At 37.0% G+C, this 27,688-nt stretch overlaps 1 protein-coding gene across 1 annotated transcript; it reads right to left on the bottom strand.

Moving 5' to 3' along the window:
- Window positions 1-9,142: 9,142 nt before the first annotated feature.
- On the bottom strand, window positions 9,143-27,619 carry LOC121984780 (protein FMP32, mitochondrial-like). Its single transcript, XM_042537914.1, has 7 exons — window positions 27,196-27,619; window positions 26,989-27,120; window positions 26,846-26,905; window positions 10,201-10,277; window positions 10,044-10,100; window positions 9,531-9,597; window positions 9,143-9,434 (listed from the first exon to the last, which is right to left on the bottom strand). The coding sequence occupies exons 1-7, from the start codon at window positions 27,379-27,381 to the stop codon at window positions 9,315-9,317; spliced, it is 699 nt and encodes a 232-aa protein (XP_042393848.1). The 5' UTR covers window positions 27,382-27,619; the 3' UTR covers window positions 9,143-9,314.
- Between the last annotated feature and the right edge of the window lie 69 nt (window positions 27,620-27,688).

The following is a 27,688-nucleotide window of genomic DNA, read 5'->3' as shown; positions in this document are numbered from 1 at the left end:
TGGAAATATAAAGAAAACTTTTTATTTAATTTACTAAATTCATCAATTATTATTTTTTATTAATTTTTAATTATATGAGTAAGTGTAGTTCTAATAACACATTTAGCACACAGATAGATTCTTTATAAAAATCTTCAAATATATATTTAAATCCAAAACTAAAACAACATTGTTCTTGTTGGAACCCCAAGGTAGTTTTGATGTGATCAAACAAGTTATGTTAGGTCCTGTTGGATTTAACCTTGTGTCTAAGTGTGCAGTAACTTAGAAGCACAGGAAGACAAGCAAAAGACGCAACTAGTGAGAAGGACGACACGAGAGAGAGCCGACGAGCTCGGTGCGTCTGAGGGACGAGGTGCTGCGGAAGAGTACACGGGCAGACGAGAAGGAGATGTGTGACATTTCCAAGGGACGAGAAGCCAGAGCAGAAGGTTGCTCGAAAAAGCCGAAAGTTGGGTTTGGGTGAGCTCTATTTCGAATGACCGAAATCACCCTAGTAAGCGGAGCCGGAGCGGAAGACCCGGATCGAGGCGAGCGGAAGCGGAGCGAAAGACTCGAACAAAAAAGTCAACTATGTTGACTTTCTTGGTTCGGCCGCCCGGAACCAGTCCGGGGCGCTCAGACCATCCGGGCGTCCGGAAACCGAACGTTACCCAAATTGATGTGGCATTTAACCGTTGCATTGGGGATATAATTCTATCCCATTCCAGGCGCCAAGAACCCTTCCAAGTGCCCCGACCAGGACTATAAATACAACCCTAATCCAAGAGGTTCAAAACAACACTTATGATTCATTCTAGTTTGTTTTGTTCTGTAATTGAGTACTTCAACTGCTGTAAGAGGCTTCTCAGAAGATTGTTTACTGAGCTCCAATTCCTTGGATTAACAACCTCTCCAGTTGTAACCAAGTAACCCTTTCGTGGCTCTTTTCTTTTAGTCATTTATTTTATTTATACAAGTGTTAGATTAATTAAGCGGTAAATTTGAGAAAGATTCTTTTTATTTGTCAGGACTATTCATCTCCCTCTAGCTGACTACCAACGGTCCTACAGTTCTATAGAAACAAATTTAGTTAATAATTCACTTAATTTATTATCAGAATATAAAAATAAACTAGAATCAGTACTACCGATAGTTAAAGAAAATTTAGATAATTATTTTTGAAAACGATCGAGTCCATATTCTGTCAACTACTTCTTTTCTACATTTTATTTCAATGCCTCATAGCCGTCGTTGACTTGGAATTTGTAGGAAGTATTGCCATGCTTACATTTTGCACACAATTCTCCCGATTGAGGGGTGACATTCTCAAAATATTTAGTGAAAATAGAAGATTTTACAGGAAGAATTTCCCAAACCTTAGAAGGTTGATTGAATGTTGGGGTCCTCATATGGATTCACTATTTCCTTTCCCTTCTGAGATTGGGATGATGAACCTCCTGTTGGAATCCCAAGGTTATTTTGATGTGATCAAACAAGTTAAGTTAGGTCTTGTTTGGTTTAACCCTTGTGTCCAAGTGTACAGGAGCTTAGGAGCACAGGAAGTCAAGCGGAAGACGCGACTAGCGAGAAGGACGACATAAGGAGAGAGCCGATGGGCTTGGTGCGTCCGAGGGACGAGGTGTCGCGGAAGAGTACACCGGTGGATGAGAAGAACGTATGCGACGTTCAAGGGACGAGAAACCGGGGAGGAAGACTGCTCGAGGAGAAGGTTGGAATTTGGGTTCGAGTGAGCCCTATTCTGGATGGCCGAGTTCACCCAAGCTAGCAGAGCCGGAGCGGAAGACCCGAATCAAGACGAGTAGAACCGGAGTAGAGGAATCAGACCGTAAAAAGTCAATCCTATTAACTTTTGTGGTCTGGGCGCCCGGAGCCTATAGAGTCAGGGCGGTCGGAGCCATTCCGGGGGTCCGGAACCCAAATGTTATCACAAGTGACGTGGACGATGACCGATGCGTCGGGGATAGAATTCTATCCCCCTCCAGACACCCGGAACCCTTCAAGGTGCCTGGAATAGTGCTAGAAATATAGCGTTGATTTCAACAGTTTAGACAACAACTTGTAATTCCATTTCTTCTATTTTACTTTTGTTTGTGAGCTGTGAACGTTGTAAGAGGCTATTCCGTCCGAAGAAGATCTTCAGAAAAGTGTGCTTCATTCTCCTTGGATTAACAATCTTCTGATTGCAAACCAAGGAATTCTTCTTGTGTCTATTTCCTTTTTATTAGTCTCTTTATTTTTAGTTACAAGTGTTCTTATGCAAGCTATAAGTCGAGAAAGGGTGGATTTGTTTTTGTAGGGCAATTCACCTCTCCCCTCTTGCCGACTTCCAAAGGGACCAACAAGTGGTATCAAAGCAAGAACGCTTCAGAAAGACTAATCGCTGACCGAAGTAAAGCAACCAATGGTTGGACCAAGTATCGTTCCACCAAAATTCGAGGGAGACTTCGCACACTGGAAATGTCGTATGGAGGTATTCCTGAAAATAGACTTTGAGATTCATTTAATAATAAAATATGGTTTTGTAGCTCCTACAAATCAAAATGGAGAGGAAAAAGAAGAGAGTCTTTGGACGAAGAAAGAGCAAAATGATTCCGTAGCGAATAACCGAGCGGAGTATCACTTGTTGAGCGTACTGCTGCCTCAAGAAGTCAATCGCATCGGGAGCTACTCGTCGGCCAAAGAACTCTAGGAAAGATTCCTAGAACTCCATGAAGGCACATCCGAAGCCAAGTTCGCAAGAAGAGACATACTTTGGAACAAATTGACGAATATTTGTCTGGAAAGAGGTGAGAATTAGGTAGCCGATTTACACGTGAAGGTAAAAGAACTAATCACCGGACTCGAAAACCTCGGTGAAATGGTAACCAACCGGGACATGATACGTTACACACTCAATGTCTTTCTCAAAACTCCAGAATGGACCTCAATAATCGACGCTTACTACATCTCAAAGGACTTAGAGGTAAGTACCCTAGAGGAACTCTTTTCCACTTTAGAATTACATGAAACAAGATGTGCAGGGAAAATAAAAGAATCAAGAAAGATTATGACGCTAAATGCAACCAAGAAGGATGAACTTGAGACAGACTCAGAAGAAGATCAAAAAGTTTATATGGTAAGGGATTTCAGAAAATTCTTTGGATCTAATAAATTTAAAGAAATGTAGAATAAGAAAAATCCAAGAAATAGAAGAAGGGTTCGATGCTACCAATGTCAAAAGGAAGGACACTTAAAAGAGGACTGCTTAGAATTCAAGAAGGAAAAAGGCAAGATGGCCAAGAAACACAAGACTCTAACTGCTACTTGGGACGACATCTCATCATCAGAGTCAGAAATAAAAGAGTATGCCGGACTAGCATTGATAGTGAGCTATGAAGGGAAAAGCACATCAGAAGCCAACATCAATGAAGGGGGAGCGACTTCAGATGAATGCAGCGAAATAGGAGGGAGAGTCAGACTTCAAGTCTGATACGGTAAGTGAGGTGTGCCTCTTACCTCCTGATCAACTTTACTATGATATTAAGTCTATGGAAAAATCTATGTACAAATTAAAATGTAAAAATAATAAATTAAAAAAAATGAAAACTTAGAAATAAAAAGAATTTTAGCAAAATCATGTCTGATAAAATATTTTAATAAAGTAAGACTTGAAAATGATAAATTAAAAGAAGAAATAGAAAACTTGAAAAATTCTGCTTGTTCAAATATTTCTGCTTTTAGAAACTATAAAGGATTAAACTGGTAGTATAGGTTTCACAAAAGTTATATCAGAAAAATATCAAAAGCTTATATACCTAGAAAATACTTGATTAACCTTGTAGGAAGGAACCTATATTGGGTTCCAAAAACTTGTTTAAATTGAAAATGAAATTAGACTTAGGGCTTTCAGGTAGAAAATTGAATATTTGAATTCATTAAAAGACTTTGTTTATAAGTGGTTGATGATCAAATAACCAAAAATGCCTAGTGCCTCGCCACAGTTTGGAAGTCAATTTCTGAATTAAATATTTAATTGACAAACTGATAAACATAGAAATTAGTTGCCTTCAATCTTTGTCAATGGTTTAACATTTGTTAAAAATTTCTTCTAAAGATAAAAAAAAAATTACTTCACTTAGAAAACTTTTTCAAACTTAACTCAGCAAATTTTTTTATATAGCAGACTTCATTTAAATTATTTCTACTATTTTTTTAATCTGTTGGACAAAAATTTTATTTTTAACTTAGAAATTTTTCTGGTTGAAAATTTTCTCACTTAGAATTTTTTTTAACACTTAAAACTTTCTAATTTATTGCAATTTTTTTTTAACCTTAGACTTATTAAGAAACCCTATTTTTTATGTGATCAAAGGGGGAGAAGGATATTAAGTCTAGGGGGAGGTATAATCTAGTTTTTAAATTAAAATTTTTTTTGCACTTATTTGCAAAATTAATTGTCTTTACATTGCATTTTTTTTTTTTTTTGCATTTTACCCTAGCTTGACTTGGGTTGCTCACATCAAAAAAGGGGAGATTGTTGGAATCCTAAGGTTGTTTTGATGTGATCAAACAGGTTAAGTTAGGTCCTGTTTGGTTTAACCTTTGTGTCTAAGTATGTAGTAGCTTAGGAGCACAAGAAGTCGAGCAGAAGACGTGGCTAGTGAGAAGGACGACACGGGGAGAGAGCCGACGGGCTCGGTGCGTCTAAGGGACGAGGTGTCGCGGAAGAGTACACCGATGGATGAGAAGAACGTACGCGATGTTCGAGGGACGAGAAACCGAGGAGGAAGGCTGCTCGAGGAGAATGCCGAAACTTGGGTTCAGGTGAGCCCTATTCCGGATGACCGAGATCACCCAAACTAGCGGAGTAGGAGCGGAAGATCTGAACCGAGACGAGCAGAACCGGAGTAGAGGAACCGAACTGCAAAATGTCAATCCTTGTTGACTTTTGTGGTCCGGGCGCTCGGAGCCTATAGAGTCGGGTGCCCGGAACCCAAATGTTATCACAAGTGACGTGGACGCTGACCGATGCATTCGGGATAGATTTCTATCCCTTTCCAAGCGCCCAGAACCCTTCCAGACACCCAGAATAGTGCTATAAATATAACGCTGATTTCAACAGTTTAGACAACAGCTTGTAATTCATTTCTTCTGTTTTACTTTTGTTTGTGAGCTGTGAACGTTGTAAGAGGCTACTCCGCTCGAAGGAGATCTTCAGAAAAGTGCGCTTCATTCTCCTTGGATTAGCAATCTTTTGATTGCAAACCAAGTAATTCTTATTGTGTCTATTTCTTTTTTATTAGTCTCTTTATTTTTAGTTACAAGTGTTCTTATTCAAGCTATAAGTCGAGAAAGGGTTGATTTGTTTTTGTAAGGCAATTCACCCCTCCCCTCTTGCCGGCCTCCAAAGGGACCAACACCTCCACGGTCTCCTTCCATTGTAGTTAAAAGTTGAAAACGAAAGTACATAGAAATGAAGACTTACAGTCAAAAACGTGTACAGAATGTGAAATTGAGAATGAGAGTAGAGAAGATGTGTGTGGAAATGATGAAATAAACTCTCTATTTTGGATATTAACAGATACAAAATCATAGTCATTGATTAAAAAATGTCAAATGATATTAACCGTTGAAAAAAGTGCAAAAAAAAATCATCCCCCCCCCCAACAGCTACGAACAACTGATAATTCCAACGGCTGGGAACTACCAATTCCAATAGATACATATTAAAAAGAAAAATTGTAACCGACGGTCTGTCGATTTTTCGGGACTTGGAGCTCAGCCGATTACGGTTTGGCCAGGTGACCCGGGTCAAAGGGCAACTGGCCCATTGACCCTATTATAGGCTTGGGCGGGGTCCAGGCCGGGTCGGGGCCGAACCTACAGGTCTACTTTAATCTTGATTGCACCACTTCTACCTCACCATCCATCGGCAAGTAGCCTACTGATATGTTGTATAAGCCATTACTCAGTTTGACCTCCTCCCGGTGATTGAACCCTCTTACTTATTGTTTTGTGCAACATCCACACATGAGACGCACCTCTCATTCTCATTACACCAACTATTGTCTAAACCTGAGAACTTTACGATATATAGCATGAAACATCATTTATGTTGCAAGACATGATCGATGATTCATTCTTATTTATAATGTAAGTGGTTGCACCACAACTTCCTTCCAATTAAGATTACATCATGGGAGCATTGACCCTATTCTTGTTTGAGATCACGATCTAGTGAGTTGGCGTAGAATAGCTGTCATATATGGAGAAGGTTGCAAATGACCCGGTGGCGAGGAGAACTTCCAGAGTCCCTACAAACACTTAGCCAAAGGTTAGAATTTGTGTCGAGGTTGGACTCGACATGACCACTCCAAAGCTCAAGTTAGCACTAAGGTTGGAGAAGGGAAGAAGATTGTAGAGAAGAAAAGTTTGAATGTCTATGTGTGCATACCTGCAGGAGAGGGAGTGGGCAACTCTTTAAAAGTCGCCTCTCCGGAATTTGTGCTTCCATTCACCACATGTTCTGAAATGTATACTTCAATTACACATGTTCTTTAGGATATACGCTTCATTTTTCCATGTCATGAAAAATGGCCCCACGAATGAAACAGTTTGGTCGCTTCATTATCGACATAGTTCTTACGTTTTCGACGAGCCACGTAGGGTGTGAGCCTAAGCGGAGGAGAATGACGAGGTGAGTTCAAGTCGGAGATGATTTAGAGGAGTTAGGTAACACCATGTCAAGGGAGCCCTGGGTGACTTAGCTAAAGGAGCCGAGTGGTTCGAGTCAGAGGAGTCTAGTGGACCAATCCCGAAGAGTCAGATGGACTAATCCTAAAGAGTTGAATAAACGAGTCAAAATAGTCGAATACACTGAGTCAAAAGAGTCGAATGGACCGATCCTAAGGAGTCGGATGGATAGAGTCGAAGGAGTCTGGTGGATCAATCTCGAGGAGTCGCGATGGACCAAGTTAGAGGAGTCTGGTGGAACAATCCTGAGGAGTTGGATGGACTGAGTCAGAGGAGTCTGGTGGATCAAGTTGGAGGAGTCGGATGGACAGATTCTAAGGAGTCGGATGGACCGAATCAGAGGAGTCGGGTGGACCGATCTTGAGAAGTCAAATGGATCGATCATGAAAATCAGATGGATCGAGTCGAAGGAGTCTGGTGAACCAATCTCGAGAAGTCAAAGGAGTTTGGTGGACACTTTGACCTCCATGCCTGTTTGTCTTTTGACCAATTAACTTGACTTCTGATCGGGCACTGTCACATAGAGGCTCCCCTATCCGCCACATCAAACCCTAAGCCCTAAGCCTTTGTCCAAATGAAACAAACATTTTTCGAGTGACGAGATTAGGAGAGTATCTGCGTCGAGTCTTCATTAAGCTAAGAAGATCGGTGCATTGGATGGATTTAGAGTAGATTGAATGGGAGAGAATATATGGAGTGGCACGGATATAATTGGTTAAACTTACAATAGTAACTCTCAAGTGAGAATCTAAGTTGGGAAGCATTATAATTCAACAAGTAACGAAGAAGAAAAAAAAAAAGGAGAGATCAAAAAGGAAGAATAATGAATTATTTTGGACAAGTAAGTTTTCTGTGATTTATAACAGACGACAAATTTGACATGAACTATGTGAGTGTAGGGTAGATTTGAGACGTTCAAAAAGAATGAGAAAATTTTGGTTAAAACAAAGTTAAAATTATTAGATATATTTTATAATTAATCTGTGACCTTTTGATCATATAGTAACGATTTTACCATTACATCAAAATTTTCTTTTAAATTTTTTTCATAAAATAAATTATTTAATATATAAAATAGGTGTAAACAGTCTAGCCAAGCTGAGTTTAACTATATTCAAACTTATTTATTTTCTTATCAATTTTTTTATTAAAAATCTTCTCGAGCATTTTTATTGAATTGGCGTTGTTGCCTTTATAATTTAGGTAAAGTATATATTTAATACATGAAACTTATATATATAAATAAACAATTTAAGATTATAAAATTTTTAAAAGACTATCTTTATATTTTTATGTATTTAATAAAAATTTTAAAAAATTAATTTTATATAATTTAATAAATAAGATAATTCATAAATTATTCATATTCACGAACATTAAATAATTTAGCTCATTAGTATTCAAATTTATTTATTCCATATATATATATCCATCAATCAAATATTTTTTGACCAACTACTTATTAAAATAAATTCATGGTACACCCTGCGGTATTTAGTTTCCAACTCAAGCAACAATTTTCCAAAATATATATTTTTTTTCTCCACCATTTGCTTTCCTTCGACTTCTATTCACGCCCAACCATGATTTTGCGGTCATGCCCTACCTTGATTTTTCTTTCACCTGGCTGCAATTTCACAGTTGAGTAATTTGTGGCCGACCTCGATTTTGCGGTAATACCTTTTGAAGGTCGACAATTGAATCCAACAATTAATGGTCAGGGGTCGATTCTAAGGAATTGACAACTTGGAGTTTACCTCGCCATGCGCCTATGGCCTGTGTACCTGAATGAACCTCCCTCCATATCCGTATGACCGACACTAAGGAACTACTAAGGTAACAAATCTACCTTTTTTTTTTTTTTTAGTAAGTACTTTCTATTCAGTTTGATTTCTATGTCTTTTCTAGACAAAGTTATAGCATGCAAGGTCTATATATCCTCTCTATAACAATTCCTCCATAGTCGTCATTAAATTAAATGACTAGTAGTAGCCAAAAGATTGAAGCTGCCATAGTTGAAATAGCGGCTTAAATAATTCTAAGTCTCTCTTGAAGTTGCAGGTATCTCTTAATCCTCTCATTCTAAATACCTAGCTAGGTGTATGTGTTTCATAAAAGGACTAATGCATCTTTTGTTTTTTGATTTCTCTACTACTGTCCATTGCCCCTATGGAGTTAAGTATTGAAAGAGCCTTGTCGAAATAACTTTTGATAGCCCTTTTTTTAGGAGGAATCATTCAAACAAATATTAATCTAATCAACATGTAGCCTTTTTCATCACTTAACTATTAATAAAAGGAGGGCAATTGCTGTCATAAAAAAACTCATACATTATCGTACTCTTTTACATAACATAACATAAAAGAAGAGTTTTTAGATAAAGAAACACTTGCAAACAATCAGGCGATAGTCTGCAGCCAGAGTGGGCTTGCTTAACAATTGAAAGATTAAACATGATTGAAAAAGAAAATATGGAAAGTAAAATAATTTTCCATTGCCTTTATCAATCACAAATAAATGAGTGTAAGTACACACAATCCCACAAATTAGGAACATTTGTGATGAAAAGAATATCGTTTCTACATCAAAATGCGCACCATAGCAAGACCAACTGCCGATATTGAAACAAGGGTACCAATGCAATACTTTATAACATCGTATTTGGCAGCCTCTAATTGTGCTCTCAGTGCATGAATTTCCTAATACACAATAACAATAACATCAAATAGTCATTACTGTCGAATAAAAGAGTTGGAAGAAAACTATATCAAAACACTTTGAATTATATAGTTTACCCGGTCAAGTTTGTTAGTCAAGTCACTATTTTCTGCAGCTTGCTTAGCTAGTTCATCACGCATACGCCTAATTAATTAGGAAAAAGAATTGTTAAAAAGACAAATACACAAATATAATCTAGTACATTATGGACTAAATGTAATTATGTAAGGCTACAGATTAGTGTACAGTTTGTTTACACTACAAGGAAAATAAAACTGATTTAAAATATAACTCCAAAAAAGGGATGAGCATCATTAATTCAATGCCCGTGCAACGATACAACAATACTCAAGTTGGAACTCATCAAAACTCTGCACTAAGTTAAAAGGTTATTCATAGAAAATATACATTAATTTATAATCAACATATACTTGGCGCTAAAGTTAATTATTTCTAAAGTGAATCAACAAATTTTAAAATGATACCAACAACTTACTAGTCAAAGCTGGATACCGTCTTTCTTTAATAAATACAAAAGAAAACTTAGTTTATAAAAAAAAAAGTAACACCAAAAAAAGAAATTTTATTACCCTCTTTCAAGATTTAAATCCAAACGTTGTCCAGCAGTGACTTTATCAACTTCATATCTGCTCAAGATAATCCATAATTAAACTAAATCACAAGAGAACTTGAAATTTTGGTACAAATGCATTATGAATGTTAAAAACTTAAATGTAAATCACACACTTGAGCTCCCTGCGCAGGTTCTCAATATCCCCTCGAAGTTTTTCAGTCTCTCGTTGCAATAATGCAAAATGATGCTCCTGCAATCAAAAAGATAAACTTACAAGTGAACAATAAGACAATAGACTTTGAACCATCTGCTCAGACAATGATAAATTGAAGGGTTCATTTATTGATTTATTTATTTTTTCAATAACTTTACCAATGCCATAAAAACATCAATAATAAAATAATTTGATTAAATGATACCATATTTACCAATTTACATTTGAATAAAAAAAAAGATTTACTAATATTGTATAGAGCACATGCAGGGTTTAGAATTTGACCAAAAGACACCCTATACTTTAGTAATTACCAAATGACACACTTATTTGTTTGCTATTCCGAAACTACCCCTCTTGCCAACCTCGCTTTTTGGGCCCAAATTCTAATTTGAAAGTTATTTCTGTGGTTCGGATGCACATCACCTCATCATGTGTCTCATCCTCTCTCTTTGCTGTGTGACATTGATCTTTGTCCATATCTCTTCTTGCTCTTATAAACACAACCCTATTAGGAACCTCTTCCTGCTTACCATTCCTCTTATGCAGTTTGGCGGGATTGCAATAGAGTAAGTAGAAAGCAGGACTATTGTCGTAAGACATTCAAGAGGCGACTTCGAAAGACAACTGCATTGAAAAACATCGGCATTGAAGGACAAATTTTAAGCTGACTGAATTTAGTAGAAGAAGACAAATAAAGATTTAGTGATGTACGTATCATATTTACTACTGTTTATAAAATTATTCTATAATGTAAAAAAAAACAGTGCCCACAAATCATATTTATGTTGTCCATCGATGTGTGGGAAGATTTATGGAATAACACTAGCAATATAGTATAGTATCCTCCAATTACTTATCTAGGGTTCTCTAGAGGTGCTCCAATGTAATGCTAAATTTGAGCTAGACCGTGGTCCAAGTATCCAGGATACTAGGCCCACGGGGCCTAATATGGGATCATATCAGGCCCTTTGTAGTCCTGATATCCTAATACCAGGCCCACGTTGTTCGTTGATCAAAATCAATGTTTGACATCATATCTACCTTCTCCTTGCTCAACCCTTCCAAGCGATTGCGAGTTTGCAGAAATTCAAATAGCTTAGGTCTATTAGTGGATTTTGATCAAAACTCACTAATGGACCTAGACAAGTCGGATTGCAAGTCCAATGGATTTCCGAGACTGCAAGGAGTTCAACGGTATTCTCCATTGCTTATTTAGGACACTCCGGAGGTAGTCTAATGTTACGATAAATTTCAACTAGAATGTGGACTTCACATTGGGCCTAATACAAGACAATATTAGACCTTTTGTAGTCTTGATATCCTAATACCAAGCCCACATTGTTCGTTGATCAAAACCAAGGTTTGACACCATACCTATCTTCTCTTTACTCAACCCTTCCTAACAGTTGCGAGTTTACAGAAATCCAAATAGCCTAAGTTCATTAGTAGATTTCGGTTAAAATTCATTGATAGATCTAGACAGGTCTGATTGCACCCATTTAAAGTTCGGTGGATTTAAAGAAGTCCAACGGTGCCCTCAATTATTTATTTAGGGCTCTCTGGAGGTGCTCCAATGTTACGATAAGTTTCAGCTAGAACGTGTACCAGATATGGGATAATATCATGCCTAAGCTTGGTATGGGACCATATCAAGCCCTTTGTAGTCCTGATATCCCGAAATCAGGCCCACGTTATTTGTTGATCAAAATCAAGGTGTGACACCATATTTACCATCTCCTCGCTCTTCCTAGCGGTTGCGAGTTTGTAGAAATCAAATAGCCTATGTCTATCAGTGGATTTCAGTCATCAATTATGAAAATCTAGTAGGTACATCATATTTATCGTTGCTTGCTTTTTGAATTACAACATCACTGATTCTGACATTGTAACTTTGCTAACTTTGTTTGTAATTTATTTTTCAAGGATGATCATATTGCCAAAGAAATTCTCTTTGATATATGGAATACGCTTGATGCAAATTCAGCTATGTGATAGGGAGCTATTGTATTAAAGTATCTAGAACTAATATTTCATCTTCTTCTGAGTATTCTGGTATGAGGAACACAAATAGACATACAAGAAATTTGACCTTCGATCTAAATGAAAAAGCAAATAACCTAAAAGATAAGGTTTTGAATCTTTATACAATACTTGTTGAATACTGTGAGCCTACTTAGAGTGAGGAGGAAGAGCATTATATTCAAAAGAAGTACAATGAAATACAGATGTACAAGAAATTTTTGTTGATGATATGTAGATTGAACAAAATGTATCCCCTAAAATAAGAGTTCCCAATAGCTGATGATCCATATATTCTGAATTCTCAATTACTACAAAGGTCAATTGGAGAGGCAACAAATGAGTATAAATTTTTTGGTAGATAGATTTTTCCGTCTCGATAAGAGTTCAGAAATACAATTGTAAAGCATGTCATGGTTAAATATATAAGATATAACTCAGTTGTCACCCGGATAAATAAAGTTAAAGCAGTTTGCTTCAATCAACCATGTACATGGAGAATAGTTGGGCAGGGATACGGAGTTCACTGTTACAAAATATGTAAAAAAACATTAATGTCGCATCATTAGGGAAAGTGCAGATCATCAAACATGCTTTTTTTCAATTGTAACATCTTTTATTAAAGAACAATTTGTTTTTAACAATCAGTATAAACCAAGTATTATTATATCAAATATAAAAGCTAATTTGATGTAAACATATCAAACATAGCCTGGGAGAAAGCGATAAAGGTCGTTAGAGATTATGATTAGGCATATAGAGATCTTCCACTATATCTGTGTGAGTTGAGTCAAGATCCTGAAACTTATGTGACACTGTCCTCCCAGTTGCCTTGGGAACCCCTAAAGTTGAATGTGGATCTACATGAGATTGGTTTTGGATCATACAAAGAGATTCTTTGTTGTCGGTGCATAGTCAATGAACACAGTATCAAATAGATATCGTGACATTATACCAACAATTAGGAAAGTCTACCTTGATCGCTCATCACGCTTTCTATTACTAACACATGTTTTACAACATGATAACAGATACTAGTGGCAGGTCAACTTTAGGCTTGTTTTGGGCAGCAACACGAGCAAACACAATACTCCAGTATGATCTCATAATACAGTCCATGCTTGAAAATCATCCAGATGCCCATAAGCGGCTTTATAACATTGACCCTAAAAGATGGATAATGCACACTATAGTGGGAGAAGGTACACAATGCTAACCACTAATTGTGTAAAGAGTTTAAATGCTTTGTTCAAGTATACACGTGAAATTCCCATAAACAGGTTAATTGATAATACATGCTTAATAATTCTTTAATAGTAGGGAGGAATCTCAAAATGGTATGGTACTTTGACAGCTCATGCTACCAAAGAAAAGGATTTAAGGAGAGAAAAAACTAGACTATATAAAGTTCACTTCTACTCTTAATCTAAAATGGAAGTAGAGGCACAGGGTGTTTCATACATTGTTGATTTGGAAAGAAAATATTGTAAATATAGGGAGTTTCAAAATTTAGGATTGTCTTACTCACATACTATTGCTGTCATCATTCACCGTAACATAGATACATTCCCATATTATGAGCATTATTTTCATTTACAAAATTGGAATGCCACTTACATGGATCAAATTTACCCTTGTCGAAGCAAGAAATTTTGGAAATAACATTATAGTTCTATGTCTTTGTAGCCTTGTGCAACCCGATAGACGAAAGAAGACACAAATCGAGTCGAAACATAACGGAAAGGTAAAAATCAAATGCAATCGTCGCAAATGGGCAATAATCGAAGGTCTTATAGAATGCCACAGCCCCTGGTTCTTGACTTACTAGTATATGCATGCAGGAATATTATACTTGATTTATATATTTTGTAAATAGAAAGAGTGGATCTATATATTTTATATGTAGTACATCCATAGTGTTGTAAGAAAAACAACTGTGTAGAGTGTTGTTATTTTTATATATTTGTATGTAGTATTGGTTGTTTAATACACAATGTTATCTATGATATAAGAAGTGTATATACTGAATGGTCAGAGGAATAACAACATGATTGCCAAAATAAAAATCAGAATGTCCAAATTGACATGGTGGTGCTGATTAGTGAAAAGCGCCAATGTAAATCAACCCCAACAAGCTAGAAAAGGATTATCTTGTTTCAAACTCTGTGCCAAATGACACCATATTGCTCTAAACTAATACTCCATACCATATCTACGTTCTGCAGACTAAACCCTTCATAGCAATTGCGTTTTTTTCAAAAATCCAAATAGACTAGGTCGAACCGTAGATTTCAACTCTACAAGTGTGCTTGAAAATTTCAAATAGGCTTGTTCTAAGTTATGACTTTAAAAATTGGGTGTTGTTGTTCTTGTACATGTAAACTATGTGTTGTTCATTGAAATCCATCAGCTGCACTGTTTGTGCCAATAGGCACGACACAAGAACTTCATCGATAGTGGTTAGAACCAAGGTTTGACGCCAATCTACCATCTCCTCGCTCAACCTTTCCTAGTGATTTCAAGTTTGTGAAAATCTAAGTAGCCTAGGTCCATCAGTGGATTTCAGTCAAAATCCATTGATGGACTTAGACAGGTCTGATTGCACCCAATTCAAGTCCTGCGGGTTTCTGGTATTACAATAATTACAACAGTGCCCAACATTGCTTATTTAGGCATCTCCGAAGGTGCTCTAATATTACGATAAGTTTCCATAAGAATATGGGCTGATACCAAGCCTCGTTGATCAAAACTAAGATTTGCCACCATATCTACTTTCTCCTCGCTCAACCTTTCATTGCTTATTTAGGGCTTTCCAAAGGTGTTCTAATGTTACAATAAGTTTTAGCTAGAATCTGGGCTTGATATTAAGCCTAAGGTGACACCATATTTACGTTCTTTTCGCTCAACCATTCCGAGTGATTGTAAGTTTGCAAAAATCCAACAGTGCCCTCTATTGCTTATTTAGGACTCTCCGGAGGTGCTCCAGTCTTATGCAACATTTCAACTAGAAATTGGTCGTAGGCCCACTAATTAACCAGGCCTACAAAGTCACAGTGCAAATGGTGCTGGTTAATTAGTGGGCCTGGTAAGCTGAAATGTTGCATAAGTTTAGAGCACCTCCGGAGAGCCTTAAAGCGGAGAGCCTTAAATATGCAATAGAGAGCACCGATGAATTTATGCAAACTTGCAATCACTATGAAGGGTTGAGCAAATATGGTGTCATCTTGGGTCTGATATGATATAATATCAGACTCACATTCTAGATAAAACTTATCGTAACATTGGAAAACCTTTGGAGAGCCCTAAATAAGCAATGAAGGGTTGAACGAGGAGAAGATAGATATGGTGGCAAACCTTGATTTTGATTAACGAACAATGTGGGCCTGGTATCGGGATATCAGGACTACAAAGGGCTTGATATGATCCCATGTTAGGCCCAAGCCTGATATTATCCATATTAAGCCCACATTCTAGCTGAAACTTATCGTAACATTGGAGCATTTCCGGAGAGCTCTAAATAAGCAATAGAGGACACCGTTGGGGTCCTTACCATAGCAAGTAATCAGACATATCTAGGTCCATCAGTGAATTTTGACCAAAATCCATTAATGGACCTAAGATATTTGGATTTCTACAAACTTGCAATCACTAGGAAGGATTGAGCGAGGAGAAGATAGATATGATGCTAAACTTTGGTTCTAACCACTGTCAATGAAGTTCTTATGCCGTGCTAGTTGGCACGAAGTGCAGCTAATGGATTTCAATGACCAGCACACCTTGTACAATTTAAATTTACAAGCACAACAATATTTAATTTTTAAAATCATAACTTAGAACAAGCCTATTTGAAATTTCCATGCACAACCCGTAGAGTTGAAACCTACAGTTGGACTTATCTTATTTGGATTTCTGAAAAATCACAACCGCTAGGAAGGGTTTAGTATACAAAACGTAGATATGAAGTCGAGTATCAGTTCAAAGCAATGTGGTGTCATTTGACACAAAGTCTGAAACAAGATAATCCTTTGCTATCTTGCTGGGATTGGTTTACATTGACGCTTTTCTCTAATAAGCACCACCGTACCAATTTGGTCATTATGATTTCTATTTGGTTGGGTAATTATATTGTTATTCATGTGACCATTCAGTATACATGTCTCATATTATAAATAACACCGTGTATTAAACAACCAATACTATATACAAAGATATAAAAATAGCAACACTCTACACAATTATTTTTCTAATAACACAATGTTTGTACTATATACAAAATATATAAATCAAGTATAATATTCCTGCATACATATACCAATAAGCCAAGAACTAGGAGTCGACGATATTCTACAAGACTTTTGATTATAACCTAGTTGTTTGCAGCGATAGCATTTGATTTTTATCTTCCCATTATGTTTTAACTCGATCTGTCTTTTTTTTCCTACCGGGCTATACAAGGCTATAGGAACATAGAGCTATAATGTTGTTTACACCACTAGACTAAAATTCGTTGCTTCGATAAGGATAAATATGATCTATGCAAGTGATATTCCAATTTTATGAATGAAAATAATGCTCACAATATAAAAGTATATCCATGTTTCGGTGAATGATGACGGCAATAGCATGTGTGCAAGGCAATCTTGAATTTTGAAACTCCACACATTTATAATATTTTCTTTCTAAATCAACAATGTATGAAGCACCCCGTGTCATTACTTCCATTTCAGAATGAGTAGTAGTGGACTTTATATGGTTTAGCTTTTTCTCTCCTGAACCCATTTCTTTGGTAGCATGAGGTGTCAAAGCACCATACCATTTTGAGACTTCCTCTCTAAGATTAAAGAATCATTAAGCATGTATTATCAATTAACCTATTTATGGGAAGTTCACGTGTTTGCTTGAACAAAACATTTAAACTCTCTACACAATTAATGGTTAGCATTGTGTACCTTCTTCTACTAAAGTATGCATTAGCCCACCTTTTAGAGTCAATGTTCTGAAGCCACTTATGGACATCTGAGTGTTTTTCAAGCATGGATCATACTATGGTATTGTGTTTATTTGTGCTGCTGCTCAAAATAAGCTTAAAGCTAACCTACCATCTGTATCTATTACCATACTGCAAGACATGCGGTAGCAACATAAAGCATGATGGGCGATCGAGTACACTCTTAATTGTTGATATAATACTGTGATGTCTATCTGATACTATGCTCATTGACTGTGCATTAATAGCAATGAATCTTTTCGTATGATCCCAAAATCACTCCTATGCAGACCCATATTCAATTTAAGCGATTCCAAAGGCAACTGGAGAACATATGTAGGGATCTAGTGCGCTAAACACACGAAAAGTGCAGCGGAAAAACAACTAGATCCTCTCCAGAAGATCCATGCGAAGGAGTAAAACACATATACTAAGTTTGATGAAATTTATACCTTTGTTGCGTGCCCTTTATTATCCCGGCAGTAATTTTTCTTTGGATGCAAATCTCAGCGTGATCAAGCGGCCGTGCCTCTATGGTATCCATATGAACACATCCTTCGTTCGTCACACGAACTAAGCCTTCGGAGAAGAACCAACTTTGTGGTGCTAGCCACACAAGGTGATTCGGCCAAGAAGGAAGAAGAGGAAGAAGAAGGGAAGATCAAGAGTCACACTTTTCATCTCTAATACAAAATCTAATTAAAAACCTATTTATATTCATCCAATGAATACCAAGGGTTTTTGTCTCTTTGTATTTCTATTATTGAGTTGGATTATTATATTGGATTAACCATTAATCCAATAACCCAATGAGTCTAATCCATTAATCCAATAATCCAATGAGTCTAACCCATTAATCAAATGTGTCTAATTTGGATTAAACTCAATCCAATGAGTGCTCAATCCAATGAGTGGATTCATTTGAGTCTAACTTAATGAGTAACCTAAAAAGCTTAATCATCTCATAATTGGCTCTTATTGAAGGGGTGCCTTGGTGCAAAAGTAAAGTTGTTGCCATGTGACCAAAAAGTCACGGTTTCGAATCCTAGAAACAGCCTCTTGCAAAAAGCAGGGTAAGGCTGCATACAATGGATCCTTCTCCGGGACTCCGCATAGCGGGAGCTTCGTGCACCGGCTGCCCTTTTATCTCATAATTGGCTCTTAGGGCTAATACCAACAATCTCTCACTAGCACTAGTGTCAATTACCACAAAGATGACACCAACAATTTGGATTAACCCATTAATTTTAAGATCCTCAGTATTTTAGTCAAACTAAAATACCCATTTCCAAACCAACATGTTCTTTGTGTGTGACCCAATAGACTTTCGTAACATTGGCAATGTATCTAAAACCATTTTAGATATATAAATAATGAGTGGCATCTAGCAATGCATTATTACTACCAGAGTGACGAGAAAGTCGAGATCCGACCTAACCTGTCTCTGACTATTATCTTGTATGACTCAGTCTCTCTATCTTTGATATCTAGATTGATCATGAGACATAGACTGTGTCATCGTTTTATCAATCTTTGAGTTTCTTGATCTATAAGTAGACACATTCAGATAAATAAGCTCAATATCTCATATTGACTCATTTGAGCATGGTCATGCATTCTTGTGTCCTACTAATCAAGGGGCATATTGCTTCCATTATATGGAAGGGATAGATCCCATCTACATCACTCACATCCCTTCGCATAACTCATTGCAAACCTAGTGATCGACTTTATAGTCCACCCTGTTATAGGTAACGTTTGACGATACCAAAGTATACAACTCTTTATGTAGAAAACTGTAGTGACTTCAGGTCTAAGGACTATTCATAGCAATAATCATATGAAAATGTTTATGACACTCATATAACGATCCATGAAACATTTTCATGACGAGTCATTCAGTATATATTCTTTAATATATATACTTATGTGCCAACCTGATTTCTCATATCCATGACTTGTGAGATTAAGTCATCCATTGACCTATATGTTAGTCTCAGCGCATTAATATTAATATTATCTTTGTATATTAATGCTTGACTAGGAATAATTAAGAGTAGTGTTCTATGTATATCTACAATATCTCATTATTAATTCAATCAATTGATATGTTATAGACTAGAACGTACTACCTTAGGACATTTTATACTTATTCATTCAACACTGAACTGAAATAAATATAATAACAACTTTATTTTTTATTAATAAAATAAAATATGATACAATATGTCCTAAGTCAATCAACTCTTCATTGACTCTAAGAGCTTACACTAACAATCTCCTTATGTCACTAGTGTTAATCACTGAAATATCTAATATCCATTGACCTAGTATAACCATCATGCTTTCTATGTGCCAAAACATTAGTTGAAGGATCCGCAATGTTAGCATCGGTCAATATTCTGCATAGTCTCACATCTTCTCTATCGATGATCACTTGAATGAGATGAAAATACCGGAATATCTAATACCCAGCATCATCATTTAAGTAAAACACATACCCTGACTACAATTTGGAATCATTCTTATCAGTTTGGAAGCTAGCATCGATGTAACCCTTTACAGCAAGCTCTTCATTATCGCCAAAGATCAAGAAATAATCTTGAGTTTTTCTTAAGTACTTAAGAATATTCTTGACTGCTATCTAGTGACCTTCACCTGGATATGACTGGTACCTGCTAGTCATGCTTAACGCATACGAGACATATGGGTGAGTACAAAGCATGACATACATGATAGACTCTATAGCAGATACACAAGGAATCTGATCCATGTGATCCATTTCTTCCTTAGAAGAGGGACATTGAATTTTGGAAACTCGCACCATGTGACATTGGCAGGAATCCCTTCTTGGAATGCTGCATGGAAAAACCGTTAAGTACCTTGTCAATATATGTATTCTGACTTAGTCCAAGCAATCGCTTAGATCTATCTCTATAAATCTTGATGCCTAAAATGTAGGCTGCTTCGTCTAAGTCCTTCATTGAGAAACAATTCTCAAGCCAAGTTTTCACTAACTGAAGAGTAGGGATATCATTTTCAATGAGAAATATCTCATTTACATGCAATATGAGAAAGATGACTGTGCTCCCACTAACCCTCTTGTAGATACAAGGTTCATCTTAATTCTTGATGAAGCCAAACATTCTGATTGCATCATCGAAACGAAGATTTCAGCTTCTAGAAACTTGCTTTAATCCATAAATGAATTATTGCAACTTACATACCTTTCCAGCCTGCTCTGGATCTATAAAACTCTCAGGTTGTGTTATATACACATCCTCGAGTAGATTCCCATTAAGAAATACGGTTTTGACATTCATCTGTCATATCTCATAATCATAGTAAGCTGCAATAGCAAGCATGATCCGAATGGACATTAGCATCGCAACTGGTAAAAAAGTTTCATCATAGTCTATACTATGAATCTGCTTGAATCTTTTAGCCACCAATCTACCTTTATAGGTATGCATATGACCATCCATGTCAGTCTTCACCTTGAAGACCCACTTACACCCTTTCAGGTGGATCAACCAAAGTCCATACTTAGTTAGTGTACATGGATTCCATTTTAGTTCTCATGACTTCTAGCCATTTCTCAGAATCTGGGCCTGTACAGCTTCCTGATAAGATGTAGGCTCGTTGAGACCAACAAACACTACATCACCATGGTCAGACAAGGAAAAAGAATATCTCTCAGGTTGACGATGAGTCCTATCAGATTTGCGTAGAGCTTGTACTACTTGAACATGTTGTTGCTCCATAACTTTTTGCGGTGTAACAAAATCATGATCCACAATATCTTGTGGTGCCTGTTCAATTTCCATCAAGGCTTCGGTGCTAGATTGTGTATCTAAATTTCTTCACGATCGACTTTACTTCCACTAAATTTTCTAGAAATAAACTCCTTTTCTAAAAAACACCATTTCTGGCAACAAACACTTTACCTTCTCTGGGATTATAAAAGTAATATCCCTTTGTTTCCTTAGGATATCCTATAAAATAACACTTGTCCAATTTGGGGCATAATTTATTTGAGACTTGTCGTCAAACATAAGCCTCACAACCCCAAATCTTCATGAAAGATATCTTGGAACTCTTTCCGGTCCATATCGTATATGGTGTCTTTATGACGACCTTAGATGGAACGCGGTTACGTGTGAAAGCAGTCATCTCTAGAGCATGTCCCTAGAAAGAAGTAGGAAGATCTATTTGACTCATCATCAATCGTACCATATCTAATAACACATGATTTCTCCTTTCTGATACACCATTCCATTGTGGTGTTTCAGGTGGAGATATGATCTCACACCCAACGAGATGGTCATAAAACTCTTGGCTAAGGTATTCCCCACCTTGATCTGATCAAAGCATCTTAATACACTTACCAAGTTAGTTTTGTACTTCATTCTTGAATTTTTTGAACTTTTCAAAAGATTCTGACTTGTGTCTCATTAGATACACATAACCGTATCTATTGAAATCATCAATAAATGTAATGAAGTAATGATAGCCTCTTCTAGCTGCTATTCTGAAAGGGCCGCATACATCAGTATGTACGAGTCCTTACAAGTCATTAGCTCTTTCACCGTGTCCACTAAATGGAGTCTTTGCCATCTTGCCTTGAAGATAAGATTCACATACCTCATATGATTCAAAATTAAATGAGTCAAAAGTTCATCCTTATGAAGTTGGGATATGTGACTCTTATTTATGTGACCTAAGCGACAATGCTAGAGATATGTTTGGTTCAAATCATTAAACTTGAACCGTTAGTATTTATGTTATAAATTAGGTTGTCAAAGTCTAAAACATGGAGTCCATTCACAAGATGTGCATTACAATAGAACATTTCATTGAAATAAACAGAACAACATTTGTCCTTTATTACAATGAAAAGTCTTTCTTGTTCAAACAAGAAACAAAAATAATATTCTTAGTTAAGGCAGACACATAACAACACTCTTCAACTTCTAAAATAAACCCAGTGGGCAAAGATAAGGAATATGTTCCTACAACTACAGCAACAACTCTTGTGCCATTACATACTTATAGGTCCACTGCGCCCTTTGTTAATGATCTACTATTTCTCAACCTCTACACATTAGTACGAATATGAGATGCACACTCGATATCTAATACCCATGAAGAAGAAATAGATAGATTAACTTCTATAACATGTATACCTGAGGCAGAAACCTCACTTTTCTTCCTTTTCAGCTTCTAGGTGCAACTTACAATTCCTCTTCCAGTGTTCGGTCTCACCACAGTAGAAGCAAGTTCCTTCCTTAACAACTCCACCTTTGGATTTCAATGCATGAGTCTTGCTCTTGCCTTTGGCTTGGGTCCTATCCTTATCTTTAGACTTCTATTTGCCTTTGCCCTTTTGCACCATTAAAATAGTACTTGGCTTTGCCTTCTCAAGGTTGACTTCAGCAGTTCTCAACATGCTCAACATCTCAGACAATTGTTTGTCAATTTCATTCATGTTATAATTCATGACAAATTGACTATAGCTCTCGGGCAACAACTACAGAATTAGGTCAGTTGCCAATTCTTTGCCTAGTGGAAATCCTAACCTTTGTAGATTCTCCACATACCCGATCATTTTGAGCACATAAGGCCCTACGGGACTTCTTGCATTCTGCATTGAAATAGAGCCTTGAAGATCTCAAATCTCTCATGTCTTGCTTGTCCTTGATATAGTTGTCTAAGATGTTCAACTATATCATAAGCATCCATGTTCTCATGTTGCTTCTGATGCTGGCGAACATAAGGCATGATACATCTAATGCATCATCATGATGCTTCTTATAAGCATCCCTATCAGCACTATTTTCAAGTTTCGATACCAATCTAGGAAGTTAGCTTCATTGAGCTTGTCCTTATCAAGGACAGATCTAGTGAGTGTATTCGACGTACTAGACGACATAGTAATCTACAACAATAAAATGTAGAAATAAGTATCATATTTAGATCATTTAATTAGACCTTTAATTAAATAATTCTTTCACTGAATTCTAAAGCTTGGTAGGAGCAAATCACTACTAGCTCTAAACCCAAAAGTAAAGACATTCAAATGAGACAAGATCCACTTTATACCTCATCTTTAGCGCAGACGGTGGGTGCATGATATCTCTGGCGTAATGGTCAGGGGTCGATTCTCAGGAACTGACGACCTGGGGGTTACCCACCATGCGCCTATGACTACCTGCATGAACCTCCCTCCATATCCGTGGGGCCGACACTAGGGGGGCCGCTAAGGTAGCGGATCTACCTTGAGTTAGCTTTGGCTAATCTCCCAAGACTTGTATAAATTAGGTAGACAACGTGTACCAATTGAACAAGATCCATATTATACCTCATCTTGAATTAGCTTTGGCTAATCATCCAAGACATAGTAGAACTTAGGTAGAAGACTATTTGTTCGTTTGCCCATCTTATGAAGTCCATAGTATAACTCATCTTGAGTTAACTTTGGCTAATCGCCCAAGACTAGTATAATTGAAATTACATCGTATGGATTATGCCTCTAAGTTCTCAATCTAATTGAGGTAACTTAGTTAAGTCACACCCAAAATTCAATAGTCGAACATCACAATTGTCCTGTCACACTCTACCAAGATAAACACTTTGCTTTGGCAAAAAATGATCGAGATAGTAGTGAGTACCGAACTTTGGTAGACATATGAAAATGACCTAATTACGATAGCTACACATGCATCATATACATTTATGGCATATGATAGCATACATCAACATATACCCTAATTAAATGTGACATGGTTATGACCCCATAAACTACGATCTTCTCAAGCCAATGAGAAGATCGAAAGGTCAACCTAGGTCCAGCGTTGCTGGAGAGTTAACGCAACGACGAAGAAACAATAAAATAAATTAACAGAAACAAAAAATAAAAACTTACCGGAAGCATGCCGCGATGAGAGAAGACGAAGAATCTGTGATGAAAGAAGACGAAGCACCTCGACAAATCCGATTTAGTATTAAAAAACCTAAAATACCTAGGCCCGCCGAGCCCGCCGAAGCCCATCGAGGACCGCCTAGGCAGCCCAGTCGCCCAAGTCTTCCACCTGGCTGGTTTCTGGCGCGGCCTGCCGCCACACAACGCCTAGGCGGCCACCTAGTGCGATATTTTGAACACTGGGTTTGTGTGAGCTCAACTCTGGAAGGCCGGAGGATCACCTAAGCGACCGGAGAAGACGCCGGACTGTCAGCACATGGCTGACTGATCCGGGCGCCTAGACCAGTTAGCCCAAGTGCTTGGATTGTCCATAACAGTTGGTCAAGGAGCCCGAACTAGATGGTACGGGCGCCCTGACCACCAAGGTGCCTAACATGCGCCTCGTCGCAGTATCATTGCTATGGATCACCTTCGGGTCCACGTCAGCAACGGTCTGCGCGCCCAGACATGGTCCAGGCGCTCAAACATCGAAAAATTTGATCTCCAAGCCGTTGCTTGGAGATAAAGTTTGCCTCGTTGGACGCCTGGAGAGGGTCCAGGTGCCCGGAAATACCACGTCAGCAAACGACTAGTTTCGACAAACGGGTTATAAATAGAGTTTTAGCCTTCTTCATTTCACAACAACACTTGTACTTTGAATTATTCTTTTCTGTTTTTATTGTTCTGTGCTTTCAACGTTTATAAGAGGCTTCTCTACCTATGACAAAAGGAGATTTTTAGTACACTTCATTTGTTTTAGATTAACAACCTCCCCAGTCGTAACCTAAAATCAGGTAGCCTCTTTTCATTTCTATGCAATTTATTTCTATTTTTCTAACCGGTGTTTATTAGTTAAAGTCGAAAGTTGTGAGAAGGATGTATTTGTATTTTTAGACAATTCACCCCCCTCTTGTCGGCTGCACTGGGACCAACAACTATTGCTTATAGTGCGCTTAATATTGATTAGGAAATTAAATTTTTGAGAAATCAACACTTATACTCAAGTGTCCCACTATCCTATACCTTGAATCAATGCAATCCCAGATTTATTGTGACAATCAATCAAGAATATTTCCTTTTTGGAAAGCTAGTACCTTTATTAAGTAACATTATTTATGTCAAATAAGAGGTATCGTTTTTTACTTTTATATAATACAATGTATTAAATGAGTTTATTCATGGTTTAAAATCCCAAACTGTATCGAAGTTTAGGTTTATGACCGAATGATATAGTTCGCTGTATCGTGCCAATATGGTTTCGATATTTTCTAAATATAAATATATTAATTAAAAATAAAAAAATAAATCTACATATTAAAAATTTAAAAATAAAAATAAAATATTTTTTTTAAAAAGGAAAATATGAGATTATTGCGTCTATATATAGTAAATAAATAAATAATTTATTATATATTTTTATAATTAAATAAATAAATAATATATGAAATTAATGGGATAATTTTATTAGACTTTGATAAAGCCTATTTAGATTATCACATATATATATATATATAATTATGAGTTGATTGAAATTGTTAGCCTAAGTTCCAATTTAATTTTTTTTTCTTTTTTGACAACATGTGAGTGTCCTTACTGCGACCCACAAGCCTATAGGCCCGTTGCGACCAGCAAAGTCCCTTTCGTGACCCGTATTGGTCACGGTGGCCTTCGCGCCCTAGCGAAGGGCTTACGCGGGGTGCGGCACCCTCTGTGTTCCCCGGGGAGGGTCGCCACGAAGTCGTGGCATCCTCCACCACCTCATAGCACCCTTGCGATCGTGGTACCAGTATGTACTGATACTGATCCAATGCCCAAACAATGAATACTGCATGTTTCAAGCTACACGGCTTGGTTTTTCAACCCATGAGTTTATTAGAAAAAAATAAATCAACTAGTTGAATAATTAACTCAGAAAATAATGAGATGTATAATTTATACATTCTACCAATTTCCTATTCTCTAGCAATATTTATGACCCATATACTAGATTCCTTGCTTGTTGAACTAGTTGATCTGATTCAGTTTTAAAAACATAGATTTCATATAGTATTTAGTTCCTATTGAGTAGATGAAATGAACTTTGTGATTTGCTAGATTTAAGCAAATTATTACAAACATTGGTTAGTTAATCATAAGAACACATACTCTTAACTTCTTTCTTGTGTCCAATGGCCTTACACTCCCATCCAACTAAACTTACATTCATGGAGAGGGAGTAAACTGAGGGAAAAAACATTTTCTTTGTCAATCAAACACAATGGGCTGCTAAGTTGGCCTCAGATAATATTGTCTACCTCAACTATTAAACATGGAAGTTTCAATTTTGATCGTTTAACTAAAAACACATAACTACAATGACATATAGTTGCAGTACCAGACTAAAATCTTTTTTATCAACAAAAAGGAAACTAATTTATGCCAACACACTAACTTGTGATCTACCCTACCCATGCCAACCAACAAAATTACATATGAAAACACTGAATGTACCTCTAATCATTATCAGTCAATAGTACTAACCCAAATTTACTTAATAACCAGTTATGCTCCATGAATCAACTAATATTAATGTAATAATAGTAACTAGTATGGTTTCAACAATTCGTTGGGAGCAAACATATCTAAATATATTACCTGTGTGCTCTTCATTTCAGACTTGAATTTTGATAAATTAGATTCTTGAACCATCTCAATCTATATATATACCAAATAAATTATCAGCTTTTACAAACAAACTCATAATAAACCGTAAAAAATCTAAATAATAGGTCACAAACCTTATCCATCTCAGACTTTGACATAAAAGACTGTGCCACATTTTCTAAACTATCATTCAAAACTTCTGTAATAGTTGAAGTGATAGCTTCGGCTTGTTTAGTTGGCAACCCTTGTGCCTCCAATCTTCTAACCTGTAAAAAAAAAAAAAAATCAAACATTTACCGCGCAACCTGCCTAAGAATCACTAAATAAATATAAAATCATACCAAAGCCAGCGTGTCTACAAGGTAAGCCCGATTTCCATTAGTTTTAACGAGCTGTGAAGAAAAATGCCGCAATAAAAGAGTATGATCGGGGAAATGTAAATCCACGGATGCTTGCATAGGCCTCATCAAAGACCAACAACGGAATCCTAAATCAGTGCTTCCTCTCCTAAGTGACGCGGGTAACATAGGGTCAGACGGAATAATTTAACGTAAAAAAAAGTAGGGATTTCCCTAATCCCTCCTTGGCCGGTGGCGCAGACAAATCTAATCCGGGGAAGTCACAGGGCGTGCTTTGCTAGCCTCGATGGGGAGATCCGGCGGCGGCGACGATATTGAGGGATGGAATCGTGCTCTCTGCTCAGGGCGAGGTTGCGCGTCGCAAATGGAAGGCGATGGTCGGATTCGCGCAGGATAGAAAAAATGGAACTGTGATTTCAATTCAAACCATCCTAATAAAAGGACTCGGCTGAACCGTCGGTTCGGGATGTAAAAG

This window comes from Zingiber officinale, chromosome 1B, assembly GCF_018446385.1.
Source record: "Zingiber officinale cultivar Zhangliang chromosome 1B, Zo_v1.1, whole genome shotgun sequence".
Classification (NCBI taxonomy): domain Eukaryota; kingdom Viridiplantae; phylum Streptophyta; class Magnoliopsida; order Zingiberales; family Zingiberaceae; genus Zingiber; species Zingiber officinale.
This window is presented reverse-complemented; position numbering and strand designations above follow the sequence as displayed.